Genomic DNA, 12,334 nt, shown 5'->3' with positions numbered 1-12,334 from the left:
TTTATTTGTAACTTATCTGTCCCTTGAAGTATTTGGGTTGATTTGGAGCTTTACAATAATGTATACCAGGAAGTGCAATCTCTTTATAGTGTATTTATCTGTTACCACAAGTTAGTATTAGACCTTTTACTTGATATACGATTTTGAATTATCCTGCTGTACGATCAAGGTTTTAAATTTATTTTAATTAATCTTGGAATTTTCATTTTTAGAAATATTATCTACCATAGTGGAATCTTTTATAAAAGCAAATATTTTCAATTTGCGATTATTTATTTTTGTACCTAAAGCATATATATTCTCAATGGACGCGCTTAATTAATTTAATCAAAAGATAATTCTATAAAGTTCAGCCATTTAGCAGTGTTTTTCGACGTTTGAAAATTTACAGTGGCCAAACACCTTCATGAATTTTAAATCTTTTGACAGGGAAACTGTGCAACTGATTTATAAATGCAAAATGTTAAGCGTGAACTGTTGTAAATCTTTGATACATTGATGGGTTTCCCCATTGAGATTCTTGAATTGAAATGACATCAAATTTGAATAATTTCGAAAATATTTTTCCTTCATCGATTGATCATAGTCCAAATCAAGGCCCTTCAATGAAAAGTATTTTTGAATAAAGTATGAGTTATTCAATTTTTGGGAAGATAGTTATAACGTTTTTTATTAAGAGAAGAGACTTTATCCTTGCTTACCTCATTTCACTTTTCCTTTATAAAAAAAAGTTTTCTTTTTGGAGTTGAACGTGAAGGAACTTTACATGCATACATAGAAGACTTGGAGACGTTGACTTGCACATAACTTTATATTGAGGAATGTCTAGGGATGATGGTTCTTCATTCGAGAGTTGGGAAGAAGAGGAGGAAAGAGATTCTTCTGCCAATCTTGCCGAAGAGGAAAAGGACATAAAACCGGAAAACTTTCACAAATCTCCGACCAATTCGAAGTCGAATGATGAAGGTAAAACGAACAATTCCCACTCGGCAAACACGATACGTGCTGGCACTATTAAACGAAAAGACAGTGAATTAAGCAAGGTGATTGACTTAATGACGCCTAAACATGACGCTCTAGATGGTGAAACTCCAAAACCAAATCATGGTCCATCTAAAAAAGTCGATGAGCAGAAAATTGACGATTACAGAAAACTCCTCTCGACTTTCACTACTTTATTTGGCTCACAACATGAACGTACCAATGATATTAAGCACATTCTGGCCACTCGTTTGTTTCAAAACTCACAGTTTGAAGAGTCAAGTCAATTATTCGAAGACTTGAAAATCGCTTATTCTGAGGATTTCGGTGAGAAGAGTGCAGAAGCTATCAGTGTAACGGAGAAATATATTTTGTCACAGATAATGTCAGGGAATGTTGACCGGATTGCTGAGGAAATCGAAAACTTTTGTCAGCTACAAGAACAGGAAATTGATGAGCAGGCTACAGACCCTTGGCAATTGAGACAACCTTTTGTAGACTACCTCATGAAGCATGACTATTACAGTGAAGCTCAACAAATTTTGGAGGACTGTTTGAAAGACAAAGAGCTGTCTACTGAGGTTGAAGAAACGTTACAAATTTTAGTACAAGTAAAAATGAAACTTGGTAAATGCTATAAAAAGTTAAAGAAGTTTCAAAAAAGTTTGGATCTTTACGGTGAGATTCTATCAATTACTCGACATGGTGAGTTTTTACTCAACGAAGATGAGCTCTTAGCAATGAAGGAGGACATTGCAGATTTGTATTGCAAAGTGGACGATTTTGAAAACGCTTTAGGAACCTATTTTGAATTATATTCCAATTACATTGAACGCCACGGAGGAGAGTGTGCAGAAACGTTATCAATCCGTACATCCATCGCAGAGGCTCTTCTAAGACAGGAAAAAGTCGAAGACGCTTTGAAGATCTATCGAGCTGTTTTTGATTCTTATTTGAACTTACCGGAAACAACAGACGAACTGAAAGTTCACATGAAGCATATTATCGGTCACGTTTATTTGAAAGAGAATCGTTTATTTGAAGCTCTTCAAACTTTCCGTGATGTTTTACATGAATACGAAGATCTGCATCCGGATGACTCACAACACGCCGACATTCTGGAAGCCCGCTCGTCCGTTGCGGCCGCCTTACTTAAGGAAAAGAAATTTTACGAATCGAGGATGCTCTATAAACAGGTATGGGAAAGTTACAAAAACATTCACGGCGAAGAAGATACAAAGACAACACAAATCGAAAATATTTTGATCGATCTCGAAAAACTAGATGAGATGTTGACGTTAGAGGACCGTGAAAAGATCAGTAAAAATGTTGAAGAGAACGAGGGAAACCATTTCGGTTCGCAAGACTTTGATAAATATATTCTTCCAAAGCTGACCATTGAAACACCGAAAAATAAGGATGATGAAGAAAATAATGAAACGTTCCTCGTCTCCAATATGGAGGGAGATGAAAGTCAAAGAAATGTGGAAAGTGAAAATGATGATGTCATCGATGATTTATTAAGTGATCAAGAATCGAATTTATCTGCACTCAAAAAGGGTTCAAGGAAAACTAGTGAGAATAAACAAGGTGATGACAATGATATATTGCAAAATCAAGAGTTGCCTGAAAATAACACAGGGAAACCGAACCCATCCACCTCATTTTTCGATCCATGGAAATCGCAAGACACTGAAAACACTCAAGCTTCAGAATTTCAGAACTCGCAATCACTGAATAATGACAAAGATGCGAAAACAAATCCAGTGAGTTGGGATGATATTTCACTGGATAGGAATGAGGATGCAGATGAAACGACAGATATTATGCAAGATATTGAACAACAAAATGAAGCTAAGAGAGGCTCCAAAAAGAAGAAGAAAAAAGGAGCTTGTTGTACAGTGTCTTGAACGCTGTTCTTTGACGCTATTTTTCGTATTTTGTCTCGTTGCTATTTTCTTAAAAAAGATTATTCAATATAATTTTTTAACAATCAATATATTTTCTTTTAGCACCTTGGTTTAGGTTTTGGCGAGTTTTACAAATTCTCGGGTATCTTTTCTGAGCTTTTTTATCTCTTTCTGACGTTCCTGACTGGAAATAATTTGACGTCAAAATATTTTTTCAGAATTTTTTTTCTTTGATTGACTTTCCTGAATTTTCTCTCAGTTTTCTCTTTTTTTGAATAACGATGAGTGGAAATTTCTTTTACAAGATTTGCTGTTGTTGCAAAAAGGAAACAGAAAAGGGCAAAGGTAGGGACTTTTTTCAATTGAGCACCTCAATGATAATTGGAAGTCCCAAATTTATCAACCCAAGTAAAATATTCTTGAATCTTGAAAATCTAAATCAAGCTACGAGGAGAAAATAAATTTTCGGTGGAATTTTTACTTGCTAATACACTGTTCAATGAATTTGAGCATCTTGTACTTTTGTAATTTCTAAAAATGAACCATAAATTCCAAGAGCCTTTCCTTAACACTTTTCATCCTCATTTTAGATGAGAAAATTGAATTATTGAGCAAAGACGACCTGGACTATATGAGTGAGACAGATACAGAATTGCAAAGATATTTCAGTCCAGAAGATAACACAACATCTGCTCCTTTTGGATTTTATAAAGAACAGCTGAGTGATATTGAGGAAGGTTAGTATCCAATCTTGACGACTGATGGCACATGCACCTGCAGGATTAAAAAGGGACCCTGTCAAATTCATATACTAATTTTGAGGAAATTTAGACCTATAAAATGGTTCATTTTCGATCGCGTCAGATTTGCCGAAATGCCGAAAGTTGACAAATTCTTTTAAAATTAATAGTTGACTCTTTTGAACCATTTGTTTTTTTCTTGATTTGGTGATTTTAGAAACCCTAATAGGCAGAATGTCCTCTTACCCACCGTGAGGTAAATTTTTCTGTTCTTCATAATGTTCTTCATTTAGATACCCCGTATTACCAGATCCATCCCCACTGACACATTGGTTACAGTCACACACAATCCGAAAATTTTTATTTGCACCTTTGAACTTTGAAATCTTTTTGTTTAGAGACAGTGCTATCGGTAAACTTTCTCATTTGTAAAATATATTCTTGTTTTCGACAGATTTCACTGAAGAAGTAGATCAACGACAACAAACAACAAACAAAAACAACGAAAAGAATCCCTTATACAAATTATACAGCAACAAAATAAAGCCAGGCAATTCACCCAACATCCAAAATAAAAATGAAGATACACATTTAAAACGTGTTTTTGCCGGCACCGAGGCATCCGACAAACGCGACAATAAAGTGATGAAGGAGATTAACAAATTACAACGGAAAGGCAAGGCGATAGAAAGAGGTCGAAAAATCAGGAAAAAACTTAAATTACACAAACCAAAGAACGTCTGCTGTCCGACCTCTTGACGGAACATTGCGTGTTTAGGTTTTATCAATTTGTATTTAGATTGTTTTTATACAGTGCTTGTAGTAACCAAAGTCTTGTTACTTTGAAAAATATAGCGATAGCTACAATAAATATCCAGCTAGTTTGACATTTTCTTACCTGGCCTAAAATTCCATTTCACTTTATATCAATAGTAGGGATCTGTAACATCTTAAATTTTTTATCACTAAACACGGTTTACTATTTACGAGGGCAATACCCGGGGGGGGTACTAGGGTTGCGAGCTGACGGGGGGTGCCGTCCGAATTTCGACCCTTGGACCCTTCTGGGACTAAAAAGGAGAAAACAAAGGAACATTTTGTGAATTTTAAGACCCTTACCGGGACAAATTTTGACAAATTTTCGATCTTTCTGCGGGTAAAAAGTTGAAAATTTCCTACTTCTCCTACCCTTCGTGGGACTGAAATTTGATTTTCTGATTTTTCCAACCCTTAGCGGGACTTTGGAAATCCAAAAAAGGTACCCTTAAGGGTGGCACATACCGTACCCTCCATTTGCCTAAGTACCCCCCCCCCCCCGTGGGGCAATACTATAAAATATTGAGCAATGGCAAAAAATATTGAGCCGAACTTGCGAAAAATCGCGTTAAGCGCTCAGTACGTCAGAAACTAGTTAGAGGTCAACGAGACTATACACTCCATTGACCCAAAGAGATAGAAAATAGAGGAGGTTGCACGATTCTCTTTCTATTATACTATGTTAGTTATGATCATGAATAATTAATGAGGGAAGAAAAAAAGAGGGAAAGTTTTACGGAACCGACTAAATTGAAACAATCGGTGTTTTATTCAAAAAGATATAATCTATGCCGTAAAAAAAGTGCTTGAAAACGAAAGTAGAACGGGCAGAGAGACAAATATGAAAAAAATGGAGGCTGCTGTTTTCCTTGACAGCTCGAGTCTTTTGGAAATTTATTCTTAGATATTAGCTCTCTTGAAATATACCGTTCACTTTCTCACGTTCTAAAGAAAGGTTTACTTCAATGAAAGTCTATATAGCTGCCAATAAGGTAAGGTAAGTATGTATAGGGAGAAATCTAGCACCAGTTGTCAATTTTAGCTTTTTCTATCAGCTATAAATGTATATTTTTCAACAAAAATCATAATATATTTTGATCATAATGAACTATCATCAAAAGATAAATATCTACTAACAAATGTATTGAGATCATATAATTTTAGATCAGTTTGGAGAGAAAAGAGAGAAGATATACAGATATAAGATGATCAAAAACTTTAAGACTATAACTTCAAATTTTTCATCTCATGTCAAAGACTGTCACAAGTGTAAAGGTAAAAGGTATCCTTTCTGTTTATTTACTTTTTCTGCTTAATGAATTTTTGTTCGAAATTCCACAAAAAGTATTTGGAATTTATCCAAATCAAATTCAGCTAAAATCTGAAAAAACAATTTTTTAAATAACAATAATTTAAACAATAGAAAAAACCATCAGAACGACCTGCCCACATAAGTTGAGGTTGGCTGACTAAGACGACCATGATCCAAAATGTAAAATCCATGATATTCAACAAGCAGCTCCTGCAAGATAAAAAGTGAAAAAGGTCTGATTGAAAGTATAAAAGACTGAGAAAATGTCGGTTTTCTATATTGAAAAAAAAAACCACCTCTAAAACATGCAAGGCCAGGAGCACTCGCAGAAACATTGATTGCTTAAAATTAACATTGTACTATTTCATACTAAAAGACCTTTGAATGCAAAATCATTACAAACCTGTAGTTTGCATGCAGCCTTTCAACAGTTTGAATAGCCAGGTACAGTCTCCTTTTTTCTTTCCTCCTTTGCAAGCCAGGTGTAGGTGCCTCTGTTTTCCCACTTTTCAAAAATGTATCCGTCAGCCACTAAAATGATAAAAAGTTATAATTTGGTCACAACACACAAGTGAACCGTCATGTCATCTCGTCACGTCATCTCTAATAAATAAAAATGCTCCTTTAAAATCATGAGATGTATTTTATTTCAATTCACATATTGTATGGAGTAGAATTATCTGGATATAGTAACACCTACATAACCCTTGAAGGGAACTAGCAGCTAGTGAGAATACCTACAAAAACTAATCCCATCGAAAAATATAGGATAAAAATTACCTCAAAACATTTGTCTTTTGTTTCTGTGTACTGTCTGAGAGCAGGTTTTGCCGGTTTTCTTGTTGCCATATCTTGGTTAGGATACTGTCCATTTAGGCAATCAAAAATTTTGTTGCAGATCCTGACAAACTTTTGTGTACCTCTAGTTTTGGGCTTGCCTTTGATACTGAAGAGCATGCTCTAGTACTGAGACACTAAAATAAAAATGAAGTAACTTTTTCAAAAGGAATCCTCCAGGACAAATAATGAAAATAAGCTAGAGTCTTTGTCACCATCCAAACATTCAATATTTGTGTTTACACAGCTGAAAAAGCCACTCAAGAAGTTTTGATGTTGAGCCCAGAAAAATTATTCAAAATTTCTGTTTATATCAAGCTAGTCATCAAACTAAAATTATTGAGACCAGACTTGTAGCTATAGTCATTTCAATGTCATTGACAACAACTGAATACCTGAATACATATCATGGGATTTTTATTGTCATAAAAAGGCCATTTTATTTCAGACAAACCTAATTCTCAGACTTTACCTAGCCTGATTAGATAACATATAGGCACTTTTTTTGAGTTAATATGGTAATCATCTAAGTTACCTGAGCTGCAAGTTTAAACGTTCATCATATTTAGTCAATGTGTTCTCTTGTTAATTTGATCATGTATAAAGCCCTGGGATTTTAGTATTCTTGAACTCCCAGAGTTGTACCACATGGTTCCAATTGATTGAGTGTTTGTCCAGCTAAAAGGAAAGGAATTAGACCATATAATTTCAATAATTTTTTTTGAATTTCAACACCTGGTAGTGATAAATATTTCAAACAAATCATCATTGATATCATTTAAGGTATTTCCTCTGGAAATAATAGACAAATGAAATATGCAGAGCTTATTTCTATCCAAAGCACATAGATTAATGCTGAAGAAATTACAGTATCTTCCTTATTCTTTGAGTTTATAAAATGAACGGTTTGTAGAGGCTCCATCAGATACCAAACACCTGACTTTCAAACTCAAATATTCCAACACTTCAACAGCTCCCAGACAACAGGAAATAACTCATCACTTGAAGCAGATGGCAGTAGGGAAAAAACAAAAACAAAAGTAATCCAGTGTAGATAGCTCGTACAATGAAAGCTAAAACATGCGAGGCTGATTGTCTTGCTTTTTGGCCCTCCTCATCGCATTGCCTTTCCAACTTATTGATTTCCTCATTTATTTCACCCAATTCAAAAAAAAACAATCAATAACAAATATAAAATGGTATCAATATCTGATGCTGTTGTTGTTTTATATACACTGTGTTGATTTATGCCTAGCTTTCTCTTTTTTCCTACTTTCAGCTTGGGTGCCTCTGGGTGCCTTTCAATGCTGATTCAAACTCGTACAAACAACTCTACACTTTTCACAGATTTTCTCTCAGGATGAACATCAACAGCATCATTAGTAATATCAACTCCCAAAGCATTGAAAGCATCTTTAAAAGAAGCTGTCTCTTTAAGTTTTCTACAGTCTTACTTTTTATGATGAATCGGCTTATCATATCACGCACCGGACGCATAACCGCATAATAATCTACACTACTTTACTAAGGCAGCTGTTTGTTTGCGACGAAATTCAAATTCTTCTTCCATCTCTTCCTTCATTATTACCAAGAAGCAAACTTTTCGAAATTAACCGCCAACTTTTAGCTGATCACGTAAACAAAGTGAAAGACAACAAGAACTGAAAGAACTACCTAGTCGATGGGTTGAGTACATGAAATTTAAAAATGGGCTGAACTCAAAGAGCCAGACCACAGTGAAAAGAGCCAGACCACACTAGAAACTTCAGATATACATACCTCAAGGCATCCTCTACCAAGGAAAATTGTTCCCTATTTGAAAAAAATTGTCCATCTTTTCGATTTCGAGTGAATTCCATCAGTAGGTGCTGTTAGCTACTAAACAAGACAGGTTTTCTTTCTTCGATGATAATTTCACTGTATCCTTAGTCAAAACGTAAACAAATCATTTGATTGGTTGAAATAAATATATCCAAAAGCATTTGAGATGTTTTAAACAATGTAGTACTTGCTGTAGACGTTGTTTTAGTCATAACTCGAATAGACATAACAAAAATCAACATAAAAGGGGTTGCGGAACGACCGTTCCGTTTTCGCAAAGCGAAGAAATTTCGACACTAACAAATTATTTTTATAAGTCAAACTTTTATTGATAATGTTTTCCAACTCAACTCTTTCTTTTTTATAAGAATTTTATAAGAACAATACGAGGCTCAAAAATTAAATACGCCGGGTTTTGAGCAATTCAAAAACAATTTCAGGCTCAAAGTGCAAAAAAGGACAGCCAAACCTTTAAAAAAATTTACTGGTTCTTATAAAAAATAGTGCAAGTGACAAAAAAGAACACACATGTTTCTTGTGCAATGGCTGAATGACCAACAACAAAGATATTACATTAGGCTTTAGGCTGGTAGTTTATCTGAATAAATTGAAAGACTTTTATCCCATCTTTTTGTGAGCTTTTGAAACAATTACTTAGCTCTCTATAAAACTTTTACAAAGACAAATTTATCAACAATTCAAAAATTATATTATACATTTCCCTTCAAAATTTAAAAGAAAATAGTGCGTAGTTTGAAAGATGATCTTGAGCTTTTCAGCCATTAGAACCTAGGTATACAATCTCTCAAATGTGCTACCTCTTTATGATATCATTCACTTCAAATGTAGTATCAATTTTCCGAAAAGGAATCAGCAGCCTAGCAATAATTTCCAGTAACATATCAAGACTAGTGAGATTTTTTGCGTGATGAAATTTTGTCTTTTTGTGAGTCTATTTTTGCGATATTGTGTGTTCAGCAAAAAGATGTTCCCAATGTTCATTTATAAAATCAATCCAAACCAGTCCAAACTAATTTTTTTCAAGAATCTTGCCTTGCAGAATAAAATTAAAAACGCTTCTATAATAGACCCTTTTCGCCTTTGCGTCCGCCATATTGAATTGTATGCAAAAATTATGGTTGCCGAATTGCCGTGGTGAAATTCCCTTAGGCGGTTATAATAACAAGCATTATCTACAATCTACAGGTCAAAGAGTTTATGAAAATATAAGTTGATTTGCCAGTAAAAAACACTTTTTTGTGAAAGATATCTTGTTTGAAAATATATTCGAGCTAGCATCAAAAGTAACATACAGGTACTTTTATCATTTTTAAGTTGTCTTTTGGGCTAAAGTCATCAATCATGCTTTTGTTATCACTTTATCGTACAAATATAAATCGGCATTACCATTCTAATTGTTGATGATGATCAAGCTCCAATGTTAAACAAAAATCTCTCGAGAGTCAGCAGCAAGCGATAATATGGAGGAATCAACAATCAATCAAGCCAAATCAAAAAGATTCCATTTATCGAATAAATATTGAAGAAATCTTCAAAGACGAAAATAGCAACTAGTAATGAGTGATTATCACTTTGATTCTGCTTTCCAGTACAGTCTTCTCTTTTGTCTCGTAAACATTGCACGGAATAACATGGAACTGGCACAATTTATATTCAGCAGGATAGGACCATTTTAATATTCTCCGTCAATCACAATCTGTTCATACAGTCATAATACTATGTATATTTTGGTTTTATGCTGCTTCTTTGTTGTGCACGTTCACCCACCAAAACTCTGAAACACTGCTGATTCAGCCAGTCGGCCGATTGGTAGTTAAAAGTCACCCATCACATCAATCAAGCTCGACTTCACCTGAACCCTGAAGACAGAAGAGATGAAAATAATTATAGTTAGAGTAAAATGAAATAAACACGCGACCCATATGAATAAAAATAAGCCTGTGGAAAGAAAACATGGCCATATGATATCCATGAAACACATGGCCGAGAAAAAAACATTTTGTTTTGTGAGATGAAATCCAATTTAATACAAAAAAGTCAACACAAAGAAAAAGTACTAATGTAACATTCCAAAGGTAGTTGAAACTATAAAGGTGAAAAAAAAATGAAGATTTACCTTTCAATGGGCCATAAATCAGTCCAAAAGTTAATGCACAGAAAAACCGAAGAGATTCGTTGGTTTTCACCGTTTTCAGGGCCATCTTTGTTGTTTTGAAAATGAAACGCAGAAAAAAAGACTGGGCCCAGACATCTGGAAGAAGCGGGAAAAAAGCAAAGGAGATAAAGTTTTGGTACTATTACTATTATTTGTACAAAAGTTGCAATTTTCATAAAAGATCTTACATTATAATACTCAAAACATAGATTATATTCTATTAAAATAAGTAATTTATGAAACAGATACTTCAAATAGTGCTAAACTAATTTTAACCCCATCCAACACGAAGCAAAGTCGATATTTCGCCATCCCACCGGCTCATTTTCAGAAATTTTCGTACATATACAGATTTTTTTACGCCACGCGCAGATCTAGAGAAAGGATGCTACACTCCCTATTCGGGCGCTTCGCGCCCTCAAAACGGTCGTTCCGCAAATATGCATGAAACAGTAATTATGCATGGCTGTATCATTGTTTTATGCTGGACTACTTAATTATTCAACAGGGTTGCCTCTTTAAAAAAAGGTCTATAGTAGTAGTAGTAGTTATTTTCTTATCGACTCATGATTTTATGCTGTAAAAATGATCTATTTTGGACTTTTGGTCATTTTTCATGATGATATAATTGGTGGTTGTCCCTTTTGGATTTTCAAACTTGACAATGAAACTTTCAAACACACAGCCATTGATACACAGTATTTTTTGTGATGTGATGGGTGACTTTTAACTACCAATCGGCCGACTGGCTGAATCAGCAGTGTTTCAGAGTTTTGGTGGGTGAACGTGCACAACAAAGAAGCAGCATAAAACCAAAATATACATAGTATTATGACTGTATGAACAGATTGTGATTGACGGAGAATATTAAAATGGTCCTATCCTGCTGAATATAAATTGTGCCAGTTCCATGTTATTCCGTGCAATGTTTACGAGACAAAAGAGAAGACTGTACTGGAAAGCAGAATCAAAGTGATAATCACTCATTACTAGTTGCTATTTTCGTCTTTGAAGATTTCTTCAATATTTATTCGATAAATGGAATCTTTTTGATTTGGCTTGATTGATTGTTGATTCCTCCATATTATCGCTTGCTGCTGACTCTCGAGAGATTTTTGTTTAACATTGGAGCTTGATCATCATCAACAATTAGAATGGTAATGCCGATTTATATTTGTACGATAAAGTGATAACAAAAGCATGATTGATGACTTTAGCCCAAAAGACAACTTAAAAATGATAAAAGTACCTGTATGTTACTTTTGATGCTAGCTCGAATATATTTTCAAACAAGATATCTTTCACAAAAAAGTGTTTTTTACTGGCAAATCAACTTATATTTTCATAAACTCTTTGACCTGTAGATTGTAGATAATGCTTGTTATTATAACCGCCTAAGGGAATTTCACCACGGCAATTCGGCAACCATAATTTTTGCATACAATTCAATATGGCGGACGCAAAGGCGAAAAGGTCTATTATAGAAGTTTTTTAATTTTATTCTGCAAGGCAAGATTCTTGAAAAAATTAGTTTGGACTGGTTTGGATTGATTTTATAAATGAAACATTGGGAACATCTTTTTGCTGAACACACAATATCGCAAAAATAGACTCACAAAAAGACAAAATTTCATCACGCAAAAAATCTCACTAGTCTTGATATGTTACTGGAAATTATTGCTAGGCTGCTGATTCCTTTTCGGAAAATTGATACTACATTTGAAGTGAATGATATCATAAA

General features: G+C 34.4%; 2 protein-coding genes and 1 long non-coding RNA gene across 3 annotated transcripts; 2 read left to right on the top strand and 1 right to left on the bottom strand.

Moving 5' to 3' along the window:
• Positions 1 to 821: 821 nt before the first annotated feature.
• On the top strand, positions 822 to 2,891 carry LOC136823232 (uncharacterized). Its single transcript, XM_067079413.1, has one exon. It carries the CDS (start codon positions 822 to 824, stop codon positions 2,889 to 2,891), a length of 2,070 nt encoding a protein of 689 aa, XP_066935514.1.
• A 218-nt stretch (positions 2,892 to 3,109) lies between these two features.
• Positions 3,110 to 4,487, top strand: LOC136823259 (uncharacterized). Its single transcript, XM_067079442.1, has 3 exons — positions 3,110 to 3,236; positions 3,482 to 3,628; positions 4,086 to 4,487. The coding sequence occupies exons 1-3, from the start codon at positions 3,173 to 3,175 to the stop codon at positions 4,388 to 4,390; spliced, it is 516 nt and encodes a 171-aa protein (XP_066935543.1). The 5' UTR covers positions 3,110 to 3,172; the 3' UTR covers positions 4,391 to 4,487.
• Positions 4,488 to 5,739: 1,252 nt separating this feature from the next.
• LOC136823269 (uncharacterized) lies at positions 5,740 to 8,647 on the bottom strand. Its single transcript, XR_010849001.1, has 5 exons — positions 8,376 to 8,647; positions 7,132 to 7,274; positions 6,540 to 6,733; positions 6,163 to 6,290; positions 5,740 to 5,969 (listed from the first exon to the last, which is right to left on the bottom strand). It is a non-coding gene; the product is annotated as an uncharacterized lncRNA (long non-coding RNA).
• Between the last annotated feature and the right edge of the window lie 3,687 nt (positions 8,648 to 12,334).

This window comes from Clytia hemisphaerica, unplaced genomic scaffold (genome assembly GCF_902728285.1).
Source record: "Clytia hemisphaerica strain Z4C2 unplaced genomic scaffold, Clytia hemisphaerica genome assembly, whole genome shotgun sequence".
Lineage (NCBI taxonomy): Eukaryota > Metazoa > Cnidaria > Hydrozoa > Leptothecata > Clytiidae > Clytia > Clytia hemisphaerica.
The sequence above is the reverse complement of the archived record's forward strand: the minus strand, read 5'-3'. Positions and strand labels throughout refer to the sequence as shown.

What these genes read in the sequence shown, in the direction of transcription:
- LOC136823232 (XM_067079413.1), top strand. Translation starts at nt 822, where the DNA reads ATGTCTAGGGATGATGGTTCTTCATTCGAGAGTTGGGAAGAAGAGGAG.
- LOC136823259 (XM_067079442.1), top strand. Translation starts at nt 3,173, where the DNA reads ATGAGTGGAAATTTCTTTTACAAGATTTGCTGTTGTTGCAAAAAGGAA. An exon ending in GGAAACAGAAAAGGGCAAAG is followed by an intron (nt 3,237 to 3,481) that starts GTAGGGACTTTT and finishes TCCTCATTTTAG; the next exon opens with ATGAGAAAATTGAATTATTG. An exon ending in GCTGAGTGATATTGAGGAAG is followed by an intron (nt 3,629 to 4,085) that starts GTTAGTATCCAA and finishes TGTTTTCGACAG; the next exon opens with ATTTCACTGAAGAAGTAGAT.